Raw genomic sequence first — 27968 nt, 5'->3', positions numbered from 1 at the left:
GGAGGGTAAGCTGTTTGTGATACCTGAGAACTGGCACAAAAAGAGAATCCTCAAGTGCCACGTTAGATCTGAATCGGAGACTGTTTGTCTCCCAGAAGAACTAAAACCAGTTTCTATACTCGGGCTCACTTTCACTATAGCAGGTTTGTGTATGACATTAGGATGCACGTGTGTAATATATACAAAACGTGTAAAATTAAATCTGGAATCCTAAAGGACAGGCATAAATTTGTTACAAAATTTAAACATATCATGCTTATCGCCTTCTAGCCATTCCAATTTAATTTAATGTGTTTTTTTAAATCCACTTTGAATGTTTGTTGAACTGTGCAATTCTGCACAGTTACAAGGACGAGTGCTCTCGTCCTTACATACTTCATTCAGTAATAGTACTGATTTGGAATAGTAGCCTGACACAACCTTCCATTTGTGATTTGATCATTAATACATGTTATGAATTGTGTAGGATAAGGAAAGACAGCATGCTCACATTGGGATTATGGTGGAATATGGAATTGCCCTGATGAGTAAACTGGATGGCATCAACCGACATTCCTTTAACAATTTCCGCTTACGTATTGGTAAGTTCGGTTTGTGAAGAACGTGAACTACGCAGCTCCGTACAAATTAAAAATGAGGTAGGATGACTTGGGTAAATTCTTGAGTGCTGTGGAGCCCTTCTTAGCACTGAACACAGTATTTGGATTATTATAAAATGCTGAATAGCTGAAGGTAGTCTTAGCTTTTTACATATGCCAAGCTCCTTCATGGATGGGCTTTTCTAATCACTGGAGGGAGCAATACGAAGACTGCAGCTGGATGAGTTTGGAGAAAATTATAGGTGCAGATGAAGAGGGAGGTACCCTATTATTGTTTATCATATAACATATTTCTATATATTAAAAGGAGAAAAGGAAGAATTTTGCTTTGGCGTGAACTTTGCCCTAGCTCTTTTTCGGATTCCCATTTCACGATGAATGAGTCACTTCACATCTCCTGAGCCTCAGTACTAATGTTTATAGAACAGTGGTAATGCTGATTGCTAGAAACGTGTTGCAGGGTTAAGTTTGGGTTTTTTTTTTCCCTGAAGCATATGACTTACGGCTAATAATGAAGCTAGATATCACATAACTTTCTACTTCAGTAATGACACCTGCTTTTGTTTATACAGGGATAAATCACGGCCCTGTGATTGCTGGTGTGATTGGTGCCCGGAAACCTCAGTATGATATTTGGGGCAACACTGTTAATGTTGCTAGCCGAATGGAGAGTACGGGGGAACTTGGGAAAATCCAGGTAAATGTATGAGCCTTGGGATGTCTAAGAAATTATTTCTAATTGGTTATGGATTTTTTAAAAATGTGAATAATCAGAAGAATTTCACAAGAGTTTCTAATTGTTTTCACACAAAGGTCACAGAAGAAACGAGTAAAATACTACAGGAGCTGGGATATTCATGTGAATGTAGGGGACTCATTAATGTCAAAGGCAAGGGAGAACTGAGGACTTACTTTGTTTGCACCGAGACTGCCAAATTCCAAGGCATGGGACTGAACTGAGGCTACGATGAAATTAATCAAAATAGGCTTAAAACTGCCTCCCTTCTGTGAAGACTTAGAATTTCCCTCCTTATGTGAAGGACTTTATTCTAAAAGTACATATACTGCTCCTATTTCTTCTACATCTCAAGACAAGAGAATGATTTTTTTTTTCTTCTTTTTTTTTTGAAAGAAGAGTTGTTCTGAAAAGTTCCTAGAAGACACATAACCACCAGTCTGAAAAAGACTACCTTTTCCTGAAATAATTTGAGGATTTACCTGGAATTGCCATGAAGCATTTTCAGTTAGTTCCTTTCCTTACCTGCACTGTGGGAGTCTTAACAGCTCCAGCAACAACATATGTGCATGCACTGTAGAACTCATTACCACGTTAAAACATTCCACTGCTTCATTCTTTGACACACACCTGCTTACAGTATTGCGTTGGTCACAGACGTGTGAGACAATACTCTGGGCACTGCATATCCTGCTCTTAATGCTAAACAGACCTCACAGCAGAAGACGGCTGAATGATGGAAAGAGGGATGCAAGTAAACTCAAATACGTATGATAATTGTGCTGAGCTCCTTTGGGAAAAAAAAATTAACTGCACAGTATCAGATCACTTTTTTATTATCTTCGCCTCCTCCATAGTAGCACCTTGTATTACGCAAATGTTTTCATGACCAACAGCTGTTCAGAAGTAACTTTTGTCTAGTTCAGAGTGTCTACATTGTATTACATGTTCTCCTTTGTATTTCTGTGCCTCTGTATTTGGTATCTGCATGTACATTTTGTACAGTCATATAAGAGAATGTCTTTAAAATTCTGGCTTTAAATTTCAAAAAATATACCCGATCTTGAGGAGCACTGAGCACCTGCAGGTTATCCTGCACGCTTGGTTAGACAGGCTCTGATAACAGCTTGTATCGCTGACACCCGGCAGGAGTTCTGCATGCTGACTGCATTTTTGAGGGCACTTATGGAAGAAAAAATAATGTTTTGAATTGTTTGGAAACTGAAGAACAGAACTAATAAGATAGTATTAGAAACAGTAGCAGATACTGTATAAACAGAACTGCATTCAAGGTGGGTTTGGGGTTTTTTTTTTCTATTCTTGTTTTTTCAATTTGACTAGCTACTGGCTGGTTTATATACCTTTTAAAGGCAATGCAGTTTATGAAACAAATTGGTTTTGAAGGTTACAAAAGGATGTATGGAAAAAACATATTCATAATGGAAATGTTTCAGCAGAGCCTCAATACTGAAAGTATGCATAGGGCATTAGATCACGGAAATTGACTTGCTCTAAGTTAGTTTGTAAAGTTTTTAGGCTGTTATTGGCTTTTGCCAATTTCTAAATTAACATTTTTTCTACTTATTGCAATCACTTAATCTGTTTTCTCTTGGTGGAAATGATAGTATTCTGTAAGGCTAACATCTTGTGCCTGATTATATGTCTTAACTAAGGATGGATAGCCCCCTCCCCCGATATACCACATGTACCATGACTGAAGAGCACATGATTAATGAGTTCAACATCTGTTTTGTTAAGCCTTACTCTTCTACAAACCAAGCAGCATTTACTGATATTTCTGGGTTTACTACTAAACCATACTGGAAAAGTGTTTAACAAGCAGTCCTATGCATCACTGCCGCTTTCTAATTACTGTGTAATTTCTTTAGAAGATGAAGTGACTATGTTTCAAGAGAGGAACAAATCTAAATATTGTCCAGCTGTGGATTAAAAATTGTGCTTATAGCCATCGTCAATTTGGTAGGTCAAAACTGTGTTTGTAGTAAGTCTCCAACAGAAAATAGCACGTTAGAAAACCTTAGTTTGAGGTTCTCTGGTTCATGTGTGGACTCTGCTGAAGAAGGAAGTTTCATACTTGGTGTCTTGTCAGTATGAGGTCAGTGTTGTAGTTGAATAAACTTTCAAACAGCTTTTGCTACTCTTTTATGTTGTATATTTGTAGTAACAGATGCTCAGCAAGCATTTGTGTTGAGATATTTATTTATTGTTTTGTAAGGACCATGCATGTGTCAAAGGCTCCTTTCAGCAGTCTTTGATGTCATGTTAGATAAAGTGACTGCCTCATGAATATATTTTGAAAAGTGTGTTATGCCTATAGATAGAGCTGGCTCTGAAGTGTTCCTGTTCACACACCTAGTAGAATGTAAATGTAAGTTATCTATGAAAGAAAACTTGCTGTCTGTAACGGCATTTTGAAAGGCTTTTGTTTACATTATATTGCCTGTCAGGCTAGTAACTTGCTTGGGCATAACTTCAAGTTAACCTCATTTACAGAAGTGGTAGAGAGCGCTGCAGCTTTCCAACTGGAAGCAGCAGGTTTTTGGTGCAGCTTAAAAGGACGTTACGCACTTACAGCGCTCGCTCAGTGTTACCGTACTGTGCAAGGCTTAGGAGAAGTTAGAAACTGCGTGTAATGAGAAAGGGGTTGTATCTGAGGATGACTTTCTAATTTCTCATCAGAACTGGAACTGTATAATATGAGAGCTATACTCAACCCGAGAAAAAGTTCAATTTAAGAAGCAACTGTATATAAATAATTGTCTTCAGCAGTCCTTCCGAGAGTGAACTGTGAAATTTAAGATTGAGGAAATAACCTTGTTAGAAAAATCTTCCTTACAGCATTATTGTTTTCTTAAACTGAAAAAGTGGCACTGTCTCTAATTTGAAGAACTAATAACGTCTTGAATTAGCGATCTATTTTAAAGAACAAACTTTTTTTTTTACCATTAAATAAAAAACTTCCTGAAACTTGTTTGATTTTGCTGTTATTTTAATGGAGATTCCCATGAAGAGGAGGCATATTTCTTATACCCCTATGGAGTTAGTACGATTGTTTTTACTCATAAACTCTGTATTTTTTTAAAGACTTGTGTAAGTGGAAAATATGTAGAGACATACTTGCGTTCAACAGCTAAAGAATAATTTCAGTACTCACTTTTCCTCCATCTGTGGCCGCCTACTGCACTGTATGAAAGGTAAGCGATGGGAAATGAGATACTATCGAGTGAGCCAGTAACAATTTGGCTGGCACGGTTGTTGTGCATCTTGTCTTCTTCTGTAGCATGAAAATGAAAAATGACTTAAAATACTAATGGAAAAATCCATTCCCTGTAGTAATATTTCAGCTGCAATTACCTAGGACTGTGAAAAAATTGTAGTGGCGACTTGGTTAAGAACTATTCTGGGACAACTACTGGAGAAGAATCCAGGTTGACAGCTCAAGCTTTTTGGAATTGTGAAAGTTTAAAAACAATTAAACAAATGCTTCTGCAGCCATTTTTAGAGAGGAGGAAGGAAAGGAGTGTAAGGATAATGTTGGCCATAAGACTGGGAGTGGAAGGTGGAATTCATGATTATGTTAAGTTACCTCTTAGTTCAATTCCATGCCAGTGCGCATGGTAGCAATTGCTAATCAACTGAAGCACTGCACGTCATTCCTGCGCGAGTCCAAGGTTATACTGGAACCATGGGGTAAACAGGAGCAACACTGAAGGATGCCTGCGGTAGAACCTATGGAGAGCACTGCGTGATTGTGTGAAAGTAACTGACGAGCACAGGGAAAAGCCGACTTGTACAAGAGTCGCTGGCTCCGCGTGTAACGCTGCAAAGGTGCTTGAGTTCTCTGTGCCTGAAAGCTGTCTTGTCAGTCTGCTCTGCAGTTCTGGTGAATAGACCAGTGCTATTCACCAGGGATTTGACTTTTAATGCTAGGAGTTTTCTAAATACGCTCTCCTTTCTAACAAGCAAGCCTAAAATCACTATCCAGATAGCATTTAGTAATACCTCCAAGTGATAAGAATTGTCTACGCGAGTGTCTCAGAGTTGACTGCACTATATTAATGTGGTATTTTTACTTACTGGCAGCAAGTGGGTTGGTTAGTCTCACCTTATCGTCACGGTATGTTTCTAAGCTTGCCCTCAAGTTTTAGAATACGATGAGCAGACGGCGTTTTAGAATACGATGAGCAGACGGCGTTGTTTCTCTAACACTGATTCATCCACATTTGCAGTCTCACAAAGCGGGTCTTTTGTTAATTCATCAGGCTGCATCAGTTTTATTTAAAAAGTTTATTTCTCTTCCTTGTGATCATAAGAGTTGCACAGTAATTTTAAAAAGGGAAACTTTCTGTTCAGATACTAATGATTTTTGCCCCAATGAGATTCAGATAGGCAGTCTATACATTGCTTTTAGAAACTTTTGGTTGAGTCCCTGCACCATCTATAGGCACATTTTCACTTACGCTTTGACTTTTCCAGACATTTAACAATCTAGGAAAACTTAAATGCTGCAGAGGTGCTTTAAAATAATAAGGAATGCAAAAAGAATAATTTAGTGCATTTATGTAGCAGAAGTAACTCTAATACAAACCATTCAATTTCAAATGTCATCAGTTCCAAAATTTAATAAACAAAAGTAGTTTAACACACAATATACACATGCTCGGTGAATGCACCTGAAGGAAGTTTATCTGGTTCTTAAATAGAATCAAACAAACAGCTGTAAACTTAACCGAAGCTTCAGACTGTAACTGGACCACACTCATTTTCAGGGATGGTGGCAGCCTTTTTAGGTTCTTGAAAGTCTGAAAGTTTACAACAGATACCAGGTCAATTAGCATATATAACTTTTAAATGAAAGAAATGCGTATACAATAGCATACTCCTAAAGTCATTTGCTGTTTGTGCAGATAGTCCTGAGTTAGCTGTGTGTTCTGTAACAGTCCAAGAAAACGTTATGTTTCAGTCAGTTCTGTTACACAGCCTCGCTTGTACAGTGCTATGGAAAAGAAACCAGTAATTTTGAAATCGAGATTTCTTGAGCAGTTTCCTTGAAAAGATAGATAAGTTCCTCAAGTAATCCTGCTCTTCTCATTAACATCTTAACTGAAACTTTTATAAACCACAGATTGAGTAAATTTGTTGTGTGAATTAGGTTTCTTGAAAGGAAATTCTTATCTGCCTTAAAAATTGGGGATGAACACAAACTCTGGGTACGCTTTTACCGTTTCTGTGCCACAAGGGGGAGATCTGGTTCTGGCACTTTTCCACAGACCTGACTCCTTTAATCCAGCAAAAACAGTAGTTACTTTTGGCTGGATGAGTTGAACTAATGCTGTCAACTTACAAAGCACTACAGCTGGCCCAATGAAGCAAAAGGAGTGCCCTGCCAAAAGCCTGGAGAAGAAGGACGCATGATGTCCTCGTTTTAGCAAGTGAGGAATTTTATCTCTTCTCTTGTAACTTCACGCTAAATGGATAAACTAAAATTGGATGGATTGCCCAGCTTTAAAATCAGGCAATGCTATAAGGTGAATAGCAAAATAACTACTTTATGTAGCTGAACCAAAGTTCCATACATCCAGGAGATTAATGTTGGACTGAGACCAAACACAGCAACTTACTTTCCATTAGAAACAGAATTTTAAAAAGGGCAGAAGAACTGAAAGCTGGAACTCAGTTACTGCAAGTTCTACCACAAGCCAGTCTAATGACTTGCAGATGGGGGTTTGTTTTAGTTGAACAGATGCTACGATACATTTTTGTATACTCACCCTCTGTCAAATCTACCCAGCTGTCTTCTGTATCAGGTAAAGGAACTGAAATTCCCATTGCTTTCCGGATTCCATAGGTACTAACAATATCACCTGGAGTCACTTGTTGAGCAAGTTCTTTCAGGTTATTGGTTACTCTCTCCGCTAGAAAAGATAAGTGGATGTACTTACATGATCTATACACACAATATCACTGAAATGAGCCCTTCACCCTGTAAACAGTTTAATTATTTAAGTACAAATGGAACTATGTTAAATAATGTTTCTGCAACAGAAGAGTTCTGTTGTACTGTGTGCAATCATGCAAGACATACTGGGAACTAGAAAAGAGACGGTTAGGAAGAGTAGGAGGAATGAAATAGCTGCTGACCAAGGCTGCCGTCAAGAAACACCGAAAGTTAAAGAGTAAGCTAACGACGCTTGGGTCACACTAATACAGCAGCTGGGAGAGATCTGGTGGCACCCACACAGCAGCGGTGTTAGTATTCAGCATTTAGTTTTGTATGTAAACTAGAGAGACTGTTCTTGTTGTTTTCCTTCAAGCCGGGCACTGTAAGTACTTACACTTTTTAAGAAAGGTAATATTTGGTCTGGTTTAGACTTGGTATAATACTGACTTGGTAATATTTTTCCAATAATGGGGAATTTATCTTATCACAGCGAGGGGGTTATTTTAGACCACATGTGCTGTAGCTGATATTGGACACGTCAGCTTTACTTGCAAAAGAGACACCCTCTGCACACAGTCCTATCTTAGAAGGTTGCTGTATAACTCACCTGTGAGACAAGAAGCTTTGCTCAAGTAATTGAAGAATGAATGATTGGTATTAATTGGTATAATAAAATAGACTGATAACTAGATCAAACCTGGAATAAAGCTAGCCTTACAACTAGAACTTGGTAACACTTAAGCAACCCCTGTTCAGAGACACTGTAAAAATCACGGAGTTAGAGGCGTTTGGCTATCATCTCCCCTATGGCATGGAGAATCAGTTCTCGGGGAATCTATTAATAAAGAGGAAATACTTGTAATTACTGTCCAAAACTTTCATCTGGCTTTACATACAAAAAAAATTAATCTTCTAGGCCTAACAGGGCACGTATTCTGCACTATAACTGTTAAACCTTTGTCTTTCTTGGAGTTGATACAAGTTGGGACTTGATCAATTCTGCAAAAATGATCAGAAAAAGTGTGTTTACCCAAGTGCATCTCTCTGTAAGATGGACCCAGAAGACAAATCATATTAGGGGGTGGTTTTGTACTTAGTCGTTCATTTTGAGCATCCTGGAGTTCTCTCAGAAGCTTTGTTGTTTCATCAAGTTTCCTTTGGAAGATTTCAGCCTCTGTTTAATCAAGAAAAGAAAGTCCTAACTAGTAAGAGAGTATATTTACTTACATTATGATATAAAATATGGTAAGGCTGATTGTGTGAAGGGATTGAGAAACTGAAACAGTTACAGACATATCAGAAGTGCAAGTACCAAGAAAACTCACCCTCAGAATCAAACTCCTCTATAGGCATGCCAAAGTTTGTAACTGCTTTTAGTGCTGTAAGTCTGTCGTTATTAGCAGAGTCCAACCTGGCAGCAATATCAATTTCCATAATCTGAACAAAAAAAAAAAGCAGCACGTAATAATTTAGATCAGCTTTGAAACAACAAAATTGTTTGGGGAAAATCAGAACACAAAGTTAGTTAAAATTAGTCCGCTCTACAACAACAGTGAACATAGAGAGGGAAAGTTGAAGACACCCCGTGAAACTTTTACTGTTCTGCAGTTACTCGGATTACTATTCTATTTCATACTCAAATAGAAATGGCATCTGCCAAAACACTGGGGGCATGCACAAATGATGTAGTAACTTAAGACCAGCATCCCAATTAAAAAAAAAATTCCTTGGCTCACCGAAAGCAGAGTTTATCTAAGATCCAAGGCCAAAATTCAAAACCAACTTGGGAACCTGCTGCAGATGAAGGCTTCGGGAGAACAGCCCTCTCCCTAGAATTACCGCTACGCTTTTTCTAATTGAACAAAGTTTGGGTGGAATGATTTTAGAGATATACTGTACGCCTACACGGGCACAAGGTATTTGAGAAAACTTCTGAAAGAGAGCTATGTATCGTGTGATATTTTACACTTGTATTACAAGTTCATCTTAAACCAAACCAGCTTAAGATAGGAATAAAACAACTATAGCTGCCAACCAGAAGATCTAACACATGGTTAAACAATCACGAACAAAAATATATAAGCATTTTCTTCCAGTTCTCTTGACATATAGTCTCGTTTAAGATGTAACTTTTTTGGAGATTCTTACCCTCCAAATGCCTACAAAATAGCATGCTGTTGTCACGATTCGCATAGTGTGTATTTACAGCTTGTCAAAGTCTCAGGGTAGCTGCACAAGCCTTACAGTTGTAGGCAGTTTTGTAACTGTGGGGTTAGACAGGTTGGTTAGAGTAGTTAATTGATACAGAAAGATTTTACCTTTATGTCTTTTATTGCATCACTTCTTTCATGTGGGCCTTCAGCTTCCTCCAATGGCTGAATAGAGAAAGGATTTTCAGAGGCAGTATTAATCTTTTCTTTAAGTTCAAAGTAAAACCTCACAAAATGCAGTATTTTTAAAGTGAGGTAAATATACAAAGTCATAATGAGCTTTCTCTGTAAACCAAGCTACAAAGTAACTATTTTTTAGAGGGCTTTCTTCAGATATTAATGTTTACTAAAATTGATTTTTACAGCACACATTTTATTGCTCTTTGCAAAGTCCACATGCTTTTCCCTAGTGATGTCACATCAGAGATTATTTTCTGGGGGCAGGAAGAAAAGGAGGGATGATTATTAGAGGCTGAAATGTGTACTGTTTCTATACATAACTGTATTTCTCTTAATACAGGCAACAGTAGTGGTTGAACCCTGTAAGTCAGTGTCACTGTTGGGTACTAGAAAAGAGCTAAACTAGTAATGTCTGAACAAGCAAAGGTCTGAACTGGGACCAAAGGTTGATCTTTGATGCATGAACTATTTCTAGTATTAATTTAGCTAATATTTGACCCATTAGTAAAAGACTATGATCTGTATTTCAATAGTTTACACTGATGTGAAACTCAAATCAAGTTGACAGGAACTGTCTTGTGGAGATTCTCAACTTCTTGGATTGTCAATTAAGTTAAGATCGTCAAATCAGCCCCTTTGCTTCCAGTCATGTTTGGCACATACAGGTATGAAATCTCCCAAGAATTTGAAGAGTAGCTGTTTAGTATTTTTACACAGCACATATTTGACTTTAAAAGCACTGCACCAAGTAAAGGGAAAAACTAGTTACTAATGCTCCTGAACTAAAGAGTGGCTGCTAGGAACATGATAAACTTTTCATGGAAACAAGAAAGCCTGTCCATGACCACCTCATTTCTAAACAACTGCTTATTGATATTTTCTTACTAAATGGAACAGGAGTTAGTGCTAATGGGAGTGGGAGAGTAGACAGAGAAAGAATGTGTGACTCTGACTCTGTCTACAATATTTTGTTAATTTTCACGTTTCACTAATTAACAAGTCAAAATAAGCCCTCTCCAGAAAATCCATCCACTGGAGACAAGTATCAGTTTTCACTTCCAAATTTTACCAATTAAAAGGGAGCCCATCAATAGGATCAGCATCACCTTTCTCTAGCTTTATAGCTTGTGTGCTAAAACCAAAGACCAGACAGTTCACAAATCCACTCTTACCATTTCTAGTTCTCTGAGAGCTCTAGAATGTCCTCCTTTAGTTAGAACATCAAGCAAACTATCAGCCATTAAGAAAGGATAATCTTGTGATTTCATCAGAAAATCATGAATACTAAAAGATCAAAAGATAGTTAACTACTTTCATACCAAACATTCAATGGAAAAAAGTTACATAAAGCCAAACCAATATGTACACCATAGAAAACACAAAAAGTAGCACAGAATTTGATCTAAATAGCTTGCTTTAATTTAATTACCCATGCTTTCTGTAGCTGAGGAACACACTCAGATTCCTAACAAAAACTAAAAAACTAGGAAGAGTATACTGCCTCAGGCAGCTGCATCAAACTGAAAGCAAACTTGCACAGGCAGTTAACATTTGCACTGTACTTAAGTATTCCCACACTTCACATGAATTTATACCACTGTGTATTCCACTTTTAAGATTCTCATAAAACAAAAGGACTTTAACTCTGAAGTTGTTATAATCAAGAATAATAAAAACCAATGAGAATTAATTATTGTTATTGTAGTAAATAATACAAAAATCAAGTATACACACTATTTAAGAACGAAATTGGGAAATAGTTATCTCTGGACTCAGCTCTCCCACTATGACCACAGTAGTTTAGTCAGTATTTGACATTAACAAAGATGCGTCTCACTCAAGGCAGTAATTAAGTTCATTAACGTTAAAAAATCTAGTTTGTATAAACATTTGTACCACTCAACATTTTTCTGGCTTTAAACACGAGTCCTTCAGTGTTAGTCATAAATATACTTAAATTTTAGACTGCGTGTTCCTATGTATCAGTAGCATCAAAATCTTTCGATCTTGGCTAATTTCACTTTACAGGAAAATTCTCTTATTAAGTGTTTGTTTCTTGAAACAAACAAACAAACAAAACCCAGCAGGCTATAAAGACAGGAGTGACATCATTCAATAGCAAAGACATAGCCCATACTGCACATTAACTCCTTCTGTACATGAAAACTGCAATACACGTCCTAGCTGTTTGATTACCTGAAAGATCCTTGATTAGAGTCTTCCCCATATGTTGAATAGATTAAGTCAGAATCTTCTTTGCTTATGTTGGCAAATGTAGAATCATATGTTGGAGCATAGGAGCTATAGGGTCCATAATTCAAGTATGTCACTAATGAATAATAACAGTACTAATTATTACCTCTGATACGTGTGCATCAGATAAAAATGGGAAGGGGTTGTAAAACAATCCCCAAAAAGAAACTTTCAGGAACATATTTCTTATGGTGAAAACAAGCTTTCACAGAATACCATCTGTTCACACTAACATCTTTTAGTAACATTTACATTAAATGCATTTTTATTTACAAATGTTTTATTAACAATACTGTATGCCTTAACAATATGAAAATTCAGTCTGGTGCCGATAACAGGTTCTCAGGCTCCCCGCTATGCTCTTTCAAAGCTAGCAAAAACCTTTATCTATCTGGTATAGTTCCTCTTCTCGATATAAATGAACATTTTATTAAATAGATGTCAATAGGTTAAAATTCTATGATTCTAAATACGCCTCCCCTTTTGTATGGGTAAATTAAGCTAGACTTTGTGATGTGCTGTTTAGTTGTGTGATAGATACATGCAATGATGTGCTTTATCATGAAAAAAAACTTAGTTCCCAACTATTTGTGTGCTAGTAATGAGATCAACAAATTTTGTTTATATAAGGAGGAGGACTTATATTTAAAAAAAAAAAAAAATATCAGCACTTGCCTGGAGTAACCTTGTTTCTTTTATCTTCTTTGAACCCTTGTAATGTATTAACTCCCGACTGAAGTCTTCCTGCTGTCATACCCAGCTTTACAGGGCAGTAACCTGGTTCTACAACAGGACATGTCAAAATACAGAAATAATGAAGGCATAGTTAAGTGACATAAGGCATAGTTAAGTAACTCATTTAATACTCGTAGCCAGAAACTTCAGAATAAACAGGATACAAATCTCAAAGTGTGTTTTCCTCTCCAAATCTTCATGCTAAAGACGGTGTGTAGTCTTAAACATGAATCCAGACCAAGTAAGTATCCAGACCAAGTAAGTGGTCATACTAGTTAAGTATAGAAGATTTAACCTAACTGTTACGTTTTCACTATCAGTCCTCCTCCCTTCTGTCCTCCCCTAACAGAGGCTGCATCATTAAAGAGGATCTGATTCTTAATGTGAAAGACCACGCTTTTTTTCTTCTTGCTGACGTTTCCTACTGCACAAACACGGGGAAGGGAGAAGTCAAGTTTTCGGCTTGGTTTCTGTCTATGCTGGACCTAGTCAGTTCAGCTCTGTAATGAGCTGGCAGTTAAACAGTCAAGCACCTGCACTCTTTCAGTTAGTGGAAACTACATAGATAGCACTGACATGACAAAATGATTTGGGACCCAGACAGCTCCCAGTGGCCAATTTTGGAACACCTGTGACCTTTTGGGCCAGCAGACACGGCACTCTGTACATGGACCAGACTTAAGGGGAGTCCAGGAATTAAATGAGCCCAAGCACAAGGCAGGTAGTCTCTTCTCCAATGGCAAAGGCTTTCTCTTGCAGCTCCCACAAACAACTGACACAAAAAGGAGAAGCAACAGCCACTGAGGACTGCCTCCAGCTGCTCCTAACAACAGCCACAATTGGCACCCATCTACATGCTTCCTCAGCTGCAGCTTTTTAAATCCAGATCTTTATCCAGACTGTGAAGAAGGATTAGGTTCTTGGCCAGCTTTTGCTGATCTGCCCCGGCAAAAAACCAGCAGACCAGGTAGGTGAAAGTGGCTTGTTACCTGAACCATGCCAACTTACCTCCTGCAGTGAGGTCAACCGGATTAAGAAGGCCCAGAGTTGTTGTACCATCTGGTTTTCTTCTTTCAAATTCACACTGAAATAAGATCAGACTATTGTGATTTACGTATTAGTTGAAATTCATGGTCCTTAAACGAATAGAAACATGTAATGAAACGGTCCTATCCATAGGAATCAGAAAGGGATTTGGAAAGATCAGTCAGACTCAGAAGTGAGTGCTGCTCTAACTTTTTTATTTTCACTAGATAACTTTATTATTGGTATAGGAATTAAGAAATTACAATAAATATTAACATTTCTGCAGAGGCCAAGAGATAAAAATATGCAATACATGTAGAAAATTAAATGGGCCCAGTATTACCAAACTGGGCTCCTTCTCCTGTAACGTTAATAACCTTTGATCAGATATGTGGCTGTTTCAGAACTACGGGGTTTTTTGCAGGTCAGATTTGAGATATTTTCTTGAGGTTCCTACTTTATCTAAAATTTTAGAAAACTTAAGCTGAACTTGCTCTGCTCATGAAATTCAGCATGCATTCAACTGATATGCCTTTTTTTTTTAACCTTATGATGTTACACAGCTGATCAGTCATATGTAAAATGGTGTAAACTGTAGTAAACGCATACCTTGAGTTTCAGCTGACATAAGATGCCAAGTAAGCCTGGTTTATGAAAAAGTGAAAGGAATTACCAAATACACAAAGATTTACCTGGCTGTTTGCAAGTCGTCTTGTTAACTTTCCTCCAGATTCTCTAACAATACGATCAATCTGCTCTTGTTCCCTTTCCAAGCTATTGTTTCGTAATTTGTCTTCAAATAGATCTTTGTCCTTCCTGTGAATAAAACCCACACAACTTAGTTACTAGCTTTAACAGACAGATTTAAGAGACACCAATTGGCTAAATATCACAAAAGGACGCAGTGAAGAAACTGTTTTTGCCAACTATGCAAACTGTTTTTGTAGACAAAACAACTAACAAAAAAAAGTGCCATTTAATATGACTGTATTTAATATAGCTGGGGAAAATCTTTGACAAAGATTTATATCCACAAATGCTTTTTTATGTTAGTAACTGTAAAGGTCTCTGTGTTTAGCTGACTTCAGCCATACTGATATCCTAGTTTAGCATGTTGCCGGATTTTATGTCATCACTGCCACAAAACTAACAAGGATATTTTTGGTAAAAAAAGGTATTACTCTGAATTTTAGCATCTGTATTTTCAAATCTGTGAAAATAAAGTCACTAGTATTTCAGAACATTGAAAGGAGTATTTCTAGATATTAAAAGGTATTTCAGGAAGTATATGTTCTTTAGCTATGCATTTACATGTTTCAAATACAACTACTACGCAAAAAAAAAAAAGGTTCTTGAAATTGGCTATATAGTTATTTGTACCAAAATGTTTAAAAGGTCATGTTTGCAAGCTTTCTCCAGAACAGTACCACTTATGTGAAATAGACACTAAAATAGAAAATAATTGAAGGAATGGAGTTGATGAGCAGTACTGGGTTACCTACATAAAAAAGTTATGGTATCATAAAAGATTCCAAACTTATTTATTTTTGGTATATGAGGACGCTTTATATAAATGTTGCTCCCTTGAGATGAAGAAGTCTTAGTGTATATGTAGTACCAGAAAGAGAGAAATCCACATCCACTGGTCCCTAAAAGTCATCTTGTTTCAGTGGCATTTAAAGGGTGTATCCCATAGTTATTGAGAAAATACTTCACTTTTTGTGTTCTTTGCTAGGTGTTTTGAACGCTTTGGTGTCACCACCCACAGGTTCTCCTTTGTCTTTCCCAGGACCATTTTCATCTTCCCCAGTTTGCTGCAGTTCCATCTTGTCCTTCTGCTTCCTTGTCTTCTGCAGGTCAGCCATGAATTCTATACTTTGTTTCAGGCTCTGAATTCTCTCCTAAAAAACATCAGAATCCTTTTATTTGCTACTTAAATGAATCTCTTCCTAACCTACCCATAGAGGATGATTTTATTTCAGTTCTTTCTTATACTAGCAAGTATAAAGGCAGTTTAGAAAATGAAATATTAAATGCAAATATTTCTCCAATAACTGATCTGCTAGCAGGACTAGAGCATGAGCCTTAAAACAATATACTATTTAAATTCTAATATGCAAGCATTTGAAAAATATTAAGCAAGTTTTTATTAATTTTCATGAGATCCCTGTAAGAAAAGTGGAATGAAAGAGGGATCAAAAAGAAAGAAGTGTATTTTTTAATATTTTGTTTTGTATTTTCTATTACCTGGCTAAGAATCTTCATCCCTGAGTGCAGCAGTTTTTTTGCAGCTTTGTAGTAAATGGTGTCTGGTTTGTTGTAAATCATTGCATTAGTACACATCAGTTTGAAGTTATCCTGTACAGACATTAATAATTTTGGAATGAAAGTTAAAATTTTCTAGTATACTGTATTGTTGCAAATGCAGTGTCTTGAGCTTTAGGGGAAAAGAACTTCAAAGAACATTTTTAATTAATGAATGAAAGAAATCTATTTCATTAAAAATTTTAATAGAAATAAGTATGTAAATGAGATTCAAGTCTCAAAACTAGCACCCCAATAAGTCTCAAAACTAGCACCCCAATAAACATCCTGAAAGTATTCTTAAGTGTTCAGTATTGTTTGTAGTTTTTAACATTTTAAGTCCTCTTAGCTAAAATTACCCACTTCCCTGACCAATCAGCAATCATTAAAAGAAAAACAAAGTGAAGCAACATAAAAAAAGAAAATAAAGCTAACTTTAAGAACACAAAAGCTGCAATTCAAGTTAAATCATTATAAGGAATATGCCAAAGTTTCAGTTACAGTGAAGAAAAGAAATGTATGTTTGTTTGAAGTTCATTTCTTAAATGACTGAGCTAGAAACTTCACTTCTATCCTCATTGCAGAGCCTCTACAGGTAGGTATGTTTTATCACATTCTCAGCTATTTAAAAAGACAAAAAGTTAAAATGAAAAACTAACCAGAAACAGCTGAAACAACAGGGAATGTTCTTCTGAAGTTTTGGAGCTCTAAAGAAGAATGTGCAAGAAAATACAACCCATACTATTAACTGACATCTGCCTAAGTTCAACTGTTAATTACACACAAATTACACTTCTCAGGTCCTCACCTAGCCCAGTAACGAACTAGAGAAAATTTATACTGAAGAAAACGAAACAAAACAAGTCCCAACACCTTTTAAAAGCTTTAGGGGCTTCAGAACAGGCCCTCGAATCCACTAGACACACTACAGCACAGGGTTAAGCAGTTGCTGCCAACAGGACTGAGTTCATCTTGCCTTCACTAGTTGTGGATCTACATGACTAGATAAGCCTGGCCAGCACAGAGGTGACAGGAGGCAAATGACGAAGCAGTAACAGACAGGCAAAGCCAATAAATTCACCAGAATCCTTGTTTTTTGAGAGGCAATACATTCAGAAAAAGAGAGCAGTCTGAAAGAAAAGCTAACATTTTCATTCTTAAGTAATGATCTAAAATGACACGCTGAAGGACAAACTGACAGGTTCTGTGTAATCCTGCATAAAACCTGAAACCATCCACATCTTTTTGAGATGTATATTTACAAACCACAAGTGTTTTCTCTTTCACTTCCAGAACTTATTTGCTCACAAAAATTCAACAAGAAACATTTCTTCAGGCAGAAGTACTGGTTCTTTTGGCATCTTCATATTCTCATAAAACACTAGAGTTCAAGTCAACTGAGCATAATACATCTCTATAATCAAAATAAAGTTACAGAATTACCTTTAATTCTTCTATGGACTGGTACCCATTGTTCTTGATCTTCTCTTTCATGGTACTAAAATCCATTGGGTTTTTAATGATCATGGAATAGCCAGGGGCAATAAAGTCAGTCACAGGAAATGAAAAGAAAGAACTTGGATCTTTTCTGTTAAGAAATGAAAAGACAGTTTTTTATGTTTCAGCTTATAACAAAGAACATATTGAGCTTGGAATTAAATAGAAAGGAAAAGACTAAGCTGAAAAGGAATCAAAAACATAAAGCTAGAAATGGCTTGTGTCAGCATAATCTTCCACTTTTGAAGGTTGAAAAGATCCCATACGCAAACCCATATACCAAAAAAGTGCTACAAACATATTTTAGAAGGTACCTCTACATTTTGGTAACTACCTGTGTTCTCAAGAAGATTAAAAAAAACCCACCCTTTTTTTTTTAAGTTTTGGCTTTTCGAAAAGTGTTTTTATAATAATTAAGTCATTGAAAAATAAAAGGAAGAAATGTCACAAGAATGTATACTTGTCACTCATCGCTTACTCTGAAATTAACAGAAGGGAAAGCTTATTGCTAAAAGTTATGATAGAACATGTGTATTTATGATTATGTTAATTTTCAGGTTACGTAATGTAGTAGTTTTTTACACTAAATTTTCCTAAGACTTTCGGTGATCTCTGACATACACTGATGTTCCTGGGTGCTTCTAATAGCATTAAAATCAAATACAGTTGGTTGGTATTTTCTCCTTAGGATCAAGCTTAGCTGGTAAGCTGGCAAGAATCTCTCCTCCAGAACCACTGTTTTTTTGCTTTTCACTAAACTCTGTACCATGAAGCTGGCCTCCTACGCCAGTGTTGATGCTAACACACTGGTGAAACCCTTGGCATTTCAGGCCTTTTTCCTGGGGCTTATTTATGACTTACAGATTTCTACTCCAAGTTGCTACAGAACAGTGAAAAGCGTTTTGCTATACATACTGCAGAAGCGCACAGTGCAGACATTCTTCAACTGAGAGACAGGATTCAAAACCAAAAGTGGCTGCTTCTTTCTGTATGCATGGAACGGTAGCCAAAACAAACACACACACTTTTTGGTAGCTGGTTGTTAGTTTCTTGAAACTGACACCAAGGTCTTGAAAATTTAAGATTAAGAGAAAACTCACAAACAAAGTCTCAAGCTTAATCTAGTGAGACAGGTAAAGGGAAAGATCTTTCAGCCACTCTTGTACAAAACATACAGATATCCTTAATTCTTAGAGTCAAGAAAGAATATCTTAAACCACAGACTACTTGAAAGAACTGCAAATTCTGCAAATCTGATTGTTTTAATCAAAAGACATTTGGTTAATAAGACAGTAAGAGAACATGGTTTAAGTTTTCAAGTGCATACTTCCTTTTTATAGTAAATAATGCTAAAAATAGGAGAACTCAAGGTAAAAGAAGTTTGGGCAAGTTCATTCCAAACTTGCGCCTCTCTGAAAAAAGGTTTTTAAAAAGAAAGCATCACATTATTGGAAAAGTGTCCTATTTTTGAAAGTTTTTAAAAAGTACTTTAAACTTTAAACTGGAAGCCTAAGCTGAGGAGAAGTTAAACTAGTACTTAAATTCCTAGAATAGTCCTGTTAGCAATATATTTAGCAATAATATTTTCAGTCAGTTTTTTATATGCCTCTTCCCTTAATGTATATTATTTTCATTTCATAGCTCTGAAAGCCTGTAGCACAGGCATTTACCTCTGCAGCTGTCTCATGAGTTGATTCAGAGCTTCCTGAAGTGGCGTCTGCTCCACCTCTAGACGAAAAAGAACCAAAAAGAAGTGGGGGAGAAAGGGTGTGAGACAGAACTGACCGCAAGAGGTACCAAACTTCCAAGATACTAGAAATTAACTAGACAAAGCTTGAGATGCAACTTGATGCAACTTGAGAATTCATCGTAAATGAAAAGAACACAGTGGCAAAACCCACAACATGTACAGGGGATCTACTTTTCTCATTGGCCTTACTTAATGTTCTGCTCACTCTGACACAGGTACCAGGTACCATTCTGCAAAAGAAGTATACGGTAACATAATTTTAAATTTTTGTACGAGATGGGGGAAAACACTCTGATGGCAAAAAATGTCAAGTCGCTTGCCACAGAAACAAAGAACAACAAAATGTGAGCCAATTAAAGAAAACTGGAATTAGCAAAAGAAATTTCTTTTTTTTTTTCTCCTACCTTCCTGTTTTGATAAAGTACTCGTCAATGGTTTCTCTGGTGGCAATTCCAATCTGATGGGGGTCTGACATTTCATCTCCTGTTCTCCCTCACTGTCTGCATGGTCTCGATCTCGTTTCTTTTTATCCTCCTAGAAAGAGAAAAGATTGTTATAGAAACTTAGAGAAACTGCAAAACCAGCATTATTACTGTACATAATGCTCTCTGCATTTTTCAAAACAACCTCACATAGTTTAAAAAAAAAAATAGTTTGTAGGTCTTTAAAAACCTTGTATTCTTTATGTACTGTCTCCATCTGCTGGACAATAAAGTAATTCAGCCATACAATGCAATGTATCACTAAATTATTTTTTTTTTAAAAATGTGACAGCCACTGATAGCATGACAGGAACGACTCTGCACTATTCTCTGCACAGAGAATTGTCTCCAGCAAAGCCCCTAAGATGATTTTTGAAGGTTTTAGAAAAATTAGTAAGAAATAGTCAGGAAATTTAAAATTAGAGGTACCCATAATGCTTCAAATAAATGTGTTATAATTACTTATCATGTTAAGAACCCCAAGAGGGAAATAAATCTTTTTCTTTTTAATTAAGAAATTGTAAAATCTTCATTCTGTTTTACATAAATGAGTTTATTTAGACAAAGAATTTTCCCCCCCTTTTTAATTTTCCGTGCTCTTATACTTGCCAATATTTTTTGAAAGATGAGAAATTTCAGATGATTTCACTCATTTTTTTTCTAATAAAAGTACCTGGAAAAAAGGAATCGGCAAAACTAATATACTGAGTTTGAATGTATTCCAGTTTAAGGATAGAAGTTACAGTTACATCTGCTTACCTTTTGATGTGAGGACTAGAGAAAGCTGAAGCTTTTTTTTTTTTGCTAAAATGCACCAGCATGAATACATACCTTAACTTTTCTCTTTCTTTTCTCCTTTTCCTCTCCAGGAACTTGTTTTTCTCCTTTCTTTCTCTTTTTCCTTTTTCTGTCCTTGTGTTTCTCATGTTCAGATTTGTCTTCGTACAGGCTGGAATCAAGTCCCGCATTTCCAGTAGAGAGCTCAGCAACTTCGCTTCCTCCAACCTTCAGCACCAGCTTCAGTGGTTTTTCTACATATTCTTAAAAGAGCAGAGAAAGCAGCCCTATCAGCACGGCGGAAGACGCGCTCTGGCACTCGGCCTGCTAACACAGCCCCGGCTCCCGCTGCCCGCAGGTCTCCGTCACCAACCCCGGGCTCCCTTTCTTCCCACACCCCGCAGCTGCTTCTACTTCTCCCGCCGACCGCAGCAGAGCCGCCGGGCCGAGCCCCGACGCCAACCCTCGGCCCCCCCGCCCCGGGCCCACGGCCGGTGCGGAGGCCGCTCTGCCCGCCCCCGTTCCCCGCACGGCCCCGCTTCACCCCCGAGTTTTCAAACCGCACCGGCGGGTGGGCCCGGCCGGGCCAGAGCCCCCGCGGCGGGGCGGGCGGCAGTGAGGGCCGGGGGCCCGCGCCCGCTTTGGGGCCTTCCTCCCCGGCGGCCCCCCGCCCACCCACCCTCGTAGGGGTGCTTGTCCGACTTGTGCTTCTTGTGCTTCTTCCCCATGGCGGCGGCGGCCCGCCGGGCAGGCCGCGCTCTTCCCGGGGAGACCGCCCCGCCGACGAGGGGCGCCGCGCGCACCCGGCAGGAAGCAGACCGCGGCGAGAAGAGGGCGGGCGCGGCCGTGCAGCGGCCCCTGGCGGGCTGGAGGTACGGCGAGCCGCGCTGCAGCCGCGCAGGCGCAGAAGCGGCCGCCGGCCGGCGGGCGGGTGGCAGTGGGGTGGGGTGGGTTGGCCGGGGCAGCTGCGTCCCAGCGCCGGGAGCTGCGCTCTGCTCCGCGCCGGTGAGCGGGGAGGTTAGGCGGTTTTCTGTCGTGAGCAGCCCCCGCAGCCGCGTCCGGCCTTGTTCAGCCCGGGGGGAGGTGCTGGCTGGCTGGCCCAGCCCTGATCCTCAGGCAGTGTTGCCTCTCCAGAGCCCTCGCAGCCAACCGCGCGCTCTCCCCTCACGGCCCGCCGCGGTCTCTCCCCTCGCAGCCCGCCGTGCCCTCTCCCTTCACGGCCTCCCACGCCCTCTCCCTTCACAGCCTGTCGCGGCCCCTCTCCTCACGCAGCCGCCAGTGAGCCCTCTCCTGCTCCCTTGGAGATGCCCCTCGCTCCCTGCCTGAGGCGGCCTGTGCCTGCAGCTCCGTCCCTCTTGTCCCCCGCCCTTGGGTCTCTGGGGCAGCCCAGAGTTTCAGCGGCTTTGGCAGGATTCAGCCTAAATACTCTTGTGTTTACACCAGCCTGTGCTGCAGAATCTCCCCTGCCACGGCTGTAAGTGCCGGGGGGCAAGTATGATACTAGCAAAAGGGGTGCTGGGGAAGCCTGCTTTCCTGAAGGTGTGGTTTACATTGCACCTGACTGGACACGAAGGGGCCTGCAAGGGTTGCCCACTTCCTGGCTGTGGTGCAGGGCTGTGACCTGGCCACTGCTGCCTGCTCGGACGTGCCAGGTAGAGCTCTAGCTTGCGGCAGACCCTCAATCCGGGATAAAGGCCACTAGCAGTGGCCTGCTAGTCCCAAAAGTTTGAGAACCTATGCCCAAATCTGTACCAGTGAGAAGAGCAGAGGCTCTATATGCCAGAGGAATGGTAGAGAGTTTGCAGGGGTATGCTGAGGTCTGTACTGACGAAAGGGTAGCAGTGATGGTTGTGCCTGTGCTGCACAGGTTGGGACAGGCTCAGCCTTACAGATTGAGTGCCTAAACTTCCTCGCCAGTCTTGAAAGCAAATCCTTTATAATCAGGTTATAAATTTAAGGAAAATAATATGTATTGTCCATTACAGGCTAAAAATAACTTAGATAGAAATTAGGACCTGCTAGAAATAGTGGAAATTAACGCATTTGCCTTGTCTGGCAGTACTTCCCAAAGCAGGCAAATGGTTTTCAAAATTAAATATAACACTGATTATATAGTCTTTCAAAGTTAATACTGTATTTGCTGATACCGCTTCAACTGCAGTCATTGCTGTTTCAACAACGCTCTGTAGGTATTGTTTTCTGCTAACACCTATTCCGTAATGTGTCTTGAAATTTCACTTCTGTGAAGCAAAAATAAACTGCATCATTTTCAAAAGAGAAGCTTTAATTTTATTCCCACACAATAATCCTGTATTCCTCAAGTTTGTTGAATCATATATGATATTTTATAGCCAAAGAAAACAATAGTTGTTAATTAGAAATTTATGGTATGTGTCGCTATACATCTAGACAAGGTTTATTTTGAAAGCTTGAGAAATTAGAGAAGTCTGTTGTCCATTCAGTCACTGGGAATTTAATCAGATATGACAGCGTTGTTTTGCATTTTACTGGTTAGATTTACTGTCGTTTGGTAACCTGCTCAGAGAATTGTGTGGGTGGTGCTCTAGAATAAACCACAACTTTCCTGCTTGGTCTTACTCCAGTAGTTTGAAATTCAGCTATAATAGACCCAGTTGTTTTTCTAATTCACATCTGGATCCTTTAATACTCTTACTACATATGCAGTGAATGCTCTTAAGCATACTTTAGTGAGAGGTAGAGGGCTTTTGCTTGAGATGTGGCCACATGTAGAAAATACAAGACTAGTAAATATTTAAAGGACATGTTTTATAGAATGAAAAAAAAAGTTGCTATATCCTCTATTCCCACAAGAGGACTGGAAGACTTTCTAAATTTTTTTCTTTTAAATGTTATATGGCAAGACCATTTGTTTAATTGTTATTCTGAAATTTCCTGACTAATCTTGTCCTGAATTTAATGAAATTTGAGAGAATTATACACAAACAAATAATGTGAGATATTGCCAACATTGACAGCTGCCCTTTCTAGGTGTCTTGTTGAATAACATCCCCTGGATCAGAGAAAGATACTTTTTCTTAACTGTTAGTGCAGGCACACATACGTAGAATACACATTGGTTTTGCCATCCTCGTCTCTAGCTCTCCTTTCCAATTAAAAGATCAGTATTTCTTTCCCCTCAAAAACACTCGTGCAGCCTTTCAGTTCAGCTTGGGCAAGCTTGGAAAGAGAAGATGCTGCATTTCTCAGCAATGTTCAAGAGCATTGCTGTTGGGTCTTGTCACCTCCCTGAGAAATGAGCCTGCATTCCTTCATACTCAACTGGCTCTGCTGTTAACCTGTTGCACCAGAGGAAAACTAAAGGAATCTTATCCCTGCATCCTCTTCCAATAAATTATGTCTTTTCAGCCCTGATTAGGGGCAGTCCTTTCAATTTCCGGGGAATTCAGTTGTGCAAAGAGGAAAGATGGAAGTCCTAATGTCCTACAAGTCAACACAGAGGCTGGATATGACTTGGAACAGCTGCCATTTAAATGTTTGAAAAGTAATTTGTTATGTCACCATAAAAAAAAGGCCTTACTATGACCTCCTATTTTCTAGCAATGTTTTCTCATATTTTCAAATAAGATGATATTTTTCAACAACAAATCACATTGTTTACAAATTATACTTTTGCCCAGTAAAAGTGAAAGCTGGTGGTTTTCAGAGCTGACTCAAGATCACTAAAGCTTTGCTGGTAGAATGTATGTCTGGTGCCATAGCAGAAGAGCTGTCACTGTAGACAGTCTTATAGCAGGACTAAATAGATGAGAGGTCTTCTATTTTTTCTAAAGGTTACAGAAATTTTTGTTTGGTTTGAAGAACTTGGTTTTGGGAGTTGATGATAAAGATTATCACTTCTTATATGCGACTTTTTGAAGTAAATTTATCCTTCCTGGATGATTTGCTTTTTGAGCAAAATATACTCTCTGGTTGAGGGAATGCAAATAGAGAAACTTCTATTAATTACAAGAAAAAGACAGTATCACTTTGGACCTTAAAATATTATGTTGTCACCTAGAAAAGTTAATAACTTTTATTGTTACTTGATCTACATGTAGCTTTGTAACAAGATCTCCATGTCAGCTGAAGCTGTATGATTTTTGCTAATGCAATAAAATGGTAGAATGCTTACTGTGACTGCAAGTTGTAGTGCGTAAAGTGTGCGTGTGTTTTGCTAATGTGAACGGAGATATTTTAGATGTCAGCTGAATGGATTCCAGAATTGCATCACAGAGTAAGAAGGAAATTTGTTGCAGCTTATGCACACAAAAAACCAGAGCTGAGCTAAGATAAGAACCTCTGAAAGCTCTTACCTATGCTCTTTGAAATACTTTTCGTTAGCAATCAAATAGCTGACAGTAACTGTCAGCATGTAAAAACCTGCTTCAGGTCACATTATTTCCATCTATGATATTATTCAGAAAAAGTCTGTTTGGGCATAATTTCTAAAATGCCATTTGTAAGCCTATGAAGAGTTTTTTCACTGTCTGGTGTTAGAAATGCAAGGTCTCATTCTTGTTGGTTGAATGTGCAGGATTAATAATTTCAATTCGCATATTTTCTGAGGATAATGTTACTCATCTTAATCAGTGTCAGGTTTCTATAGCAACTAGCATTTAAAAGTGAGAGACAATAATGCGTGTTGCTATCACTGTTAGCCACTAAGAGTAATGGAGAAAATGTTTGAAAATAGATGTCCCAAGTATTTTCACATGTACCTTCTTCCATCTCTTAAAGAACTTGGATTGAGACTTATGGATAGCGTAAGATCATATTAGTGTATATTCATTTAACTAGACATCAAATAATGTAATTATTTAAATTGGTCATAGTTTTTTTCCAAATATTGAGGAAAGAAGGATGCAATAAGCACAGTCATTTGTGGGTTTGTCTTTGATCAGTGTGTATATAGCATAACCAATATAATTTAATGTGTTAACAGAGATAGAAAAAACTTGGTGAAACCCTGTTGCTTTAATCACTAGTGTAGTCCAGGAGGAAGAGGTAGATTCTGGTAACAGCAGAAAGATGCAGAGACTACTGCAAAGCACAGCAGGCAAGCGCGCTAAAATCTTTGGAAGGTTTCCATGACTGTACAAGCATGTAGAAGCTTGGGATGCTAAAGTCACTGTGAGGTTTTCGTAAGTAGGTTTGGTTTGTAGTCTGTGACACACAGAAACATTGGGATAAACAGTTTTTGTGACAGACATGTATTTAAAACCAGTATTCTACACTAGCACACTTTTCTAAAAATATTCAAACACATATGGCTGAAGTAAAGAATGTATTTCAATATTTTATTGATTCATGTATTATTATCAATATGACTTTTAAATCAGTTATTCATTAGCTGAAAGATTCAGTATGACTATTTTCTTGATTCTGTGAGTATTAAAGGGTTGCTGTCATTTTCCATGTGCATATGGCCTGACAAAATCTAGTGTGGCAGATGGAAGTTTTTCCCTTAGTTTGAATAGACGGTCTCATCATTATAATGCATTTTCTCTTTTACTTTAGCACGGAAGTGCTGCATATTGGGAGGGTGATAAGTCCCATCTGGAAACACATTGTAAATTACTAGTGGTAAAGACATGGCACTTTACTTTGTCTAAGAAAAGTAAACCTAATTCATTTACTCATGGTAATAGGCAAATAAGTGTTTCTACCCCAAGATCCTTAAGACTGTAATAAACTTATAATAAGATTGTAGTTCAATCATAATTATGGATGATTACCTTATTATCCATAGAGCAGTCATATTGATCATGCTGTTAGATGTGTGTGTGTGTGTATATTTGTATAAGTGTATTTTGTAAATATCTTTCCTGTGACCTTGTCCAAATCCTCTTGAGCACCTCTTTTAATAACTGTCTTTTGAAGTGATTTTATGCACCTGAAGAAATACCTTGTTGCACACCTCTGAACTAAAATAGCAAAATTTTTGCTAGACATGCATGAAATTGCATGGAATTTAAACATTTATGACCTTGGTTCTTGCCTGCTATTGCTGGACAGGTTGGGAAAATTAAACAGGATTCAGCTGGGTCCACATAGCTTTCCTCACGAGTGGAGATGGATGGACAAATGGGATTTATCCATCATCGCTGCTTCCTCCTAGTCAAGTGGAGGATTTGGAGCAAAAGAAGGGAGAAACCTGAATAGTGAACAAGTTGGAACTGAAGCCTGCCTTAGCAGTTGTGGCAGGTAATTTCCTTAGAGAGCAGAGATGTCACTGGCAGAGGCTATTTTTCAATGCAGAGTGTTGTCTTCTGTGGTGACTTGTTCCAGCCCTGCCTGTTTTATCTTCATTCTCTCTCCCCCTTCTTCCCATTTAGCTAGCCTTTTCTGAACGCAAATCACAGTTGTATACCTGGGTGGGTATAGTTGAAATCTGCTTCCCATTGTGTTGTTTACTTAGCTTAATAGTTGTATTCCTCTATTTCAAGCTTTCTCTAAACTGTTTAGGGCAGCAGCTATCATTGAGTGGACTTCCTGGAACAAATAAGGAACAGAAGCTTCCCTCTGTGATTGCCGTATGCTTGTAGCCACGTAGCAGGGAAGTAGCTCTACTTCTGTGCATGTTTAGCTCAAATCTATGTGACTGCTGTATGCAACCTGGCTAGTGTCTTTCTACAGTGCTTGAAACAAGATCCAAAGTTTTGCTTGGCGTTTGCTATAATCGTACTGAAAGAAGTGTCTCCCTCAGGCTTGGAGGAGTATTTAACTCTTACTAAGATTCTCTCAGTAAGATAGCTTAAGGAATACATTATTTTAACATAAAAATTCTAGCTCAACGTTGTCTAAATGGTGAGCTAAATGGTGTCTAAATATGGAGCAGGTTTCCAGATAAAGCCATGCCATCTTGTAGCAGTGTAAGATTTGGCATTGAAAATGAGGATGGAAAGTTTGAGCTCTAGTTTTAACTGATAGGTGCACCCTAATATTTTTTGGAGATGTAGCCAAATTATATTTAGTATTGGTTCTGAGACTGATCTTGTTGCCCTCACTCATGTGTGCAGTCCTGCTCATTTCAAATACCTGCAAGTTTTGCTTGTTCAATTAAGATATTACAAGCCTGTTCTGAATTTTCTTGATTCACTTGCTTGGCCAGACTTTATTTGAAGTCCTAAAACATTTTTTTTCCTCAGTATATATTTTAATTACTTGTGTCATATTTTAAATTTAATGAAGTACCTGAAAATCCCTGTGTTCATAGCAGACGCATCAGACTACTCCATTAGACACATGTATCACCCAAATAAAAGTGGAGGTGAACCTTTTCCTAATAAGTTTTAAGTTGCTGTAAGAGGAGAAACAGATAATAAAATGTACACTTGTATTAAATTTGCACTTGTAAGCTATAATAGGAGAAAGTTCAATACAAGTGTCTAGCTGAATCTCTCAGATTATGCTGCAGTTAATTTTTTATTTTAGGT

The 27968-nt window shown here is 38.4% G+C and overlaps 2 protein-coding genes across 6 annotated transcripts in view; one reads left to right on the top strand and one right to left on the bottom strand.

The window, feature by feature from the left end:
* The window catches only part of ADCY7 (adenylate cyclase 7), a 68187-nt gene extending 63860 nt beyond the window's left edge, over positions 1 to 4327 (top strand). For all 4 annotated transcript variants that reach the window (XM_075161184.1, XM_075161182.1, XM_075161181.1 and 1 more), the window contains 3 exons: positions 467 to 581; positions 1172 to 1296; positions 1413 to 4327. In XM_075161184.1, the coding sequence (XP_075017285.1) occupies positions 467 to 581; positions 1172 to 1296; positions 1413 to 1559 (387 nt within the window). In that variant the 3' untranslated portion in view covers positions 1560 to 4327. The remainder of the gene's footprint in view (positions 1 to 466; positions 582 to 1171; positions 1297 to 1412) is intronic.
* Positions 4328 to 5963: 1636 nt separating this feature from the next.
* Positions 5964 to 21345, bottom strand: BRD7 (bromodomain containing 7). Of its 2 annotated transcripts, none has more exons than XM_075161186.1 (17): positions 21191 to 21345; positions 20566 to 20774; positions 19657 to 19786; positions 19173 to 19230; positions 17449 to 17593; positions 15949 to 16059; positions 15418 to 15602; positions 14394 to 14517; positions 13684 to 13759; positions 12616 to 12723; positions 11884 to 12016; positions 10860 to 10971; positions 9616 to 9672; positions 8623 to 8734; positions 8328 to 8471; positions 7128 to 7271; positions 5964 to 6158 (listed from the first exon to the last, which is right to left on the bottom strand). In XM_075161186.1, exons 1-17 carry the CDS (start codon positions 21237 to 21239, stop codon positions 6094 to 6096), a joined length of 1962 nt encoding a protein of 653 aa, XP_075017287.1. In that variant the 5' UTR covers positions 21240 to 21345; the 3' UTR covers positions 5964 to 6093. The 2 variants fall into 2 exon arrangements, with proteins under 2 accessions (XP_075017287.1, XP_075017286.1); XM_075161185.1 differs by having other exon boundaries at positions 21077 to 21333.
* Between the last annotated feature and the right edge of the window lie 6623 nt (positions 21346 to 27968).

Source organism: Calonectris borealis, chromosome 12, assembly GCF_964195595.1.
Source record: "Calonectris borealis chromosome 12, bCalBor7.hap1.2, whole genome shotgun sequence".
NCBI classification, from domain to species: domain Eukaryota; kingdom Metazoa; phylum Chordata; class Aves; order Procellariiformes; family Procellariidae; genus Calonectris; species Calonectris borealis.
The sequence above is the reverse complement of the archived record's forward strand: the minus strand, read 5'-3'. Positions and strand labels throughout refer to the sequence as shown.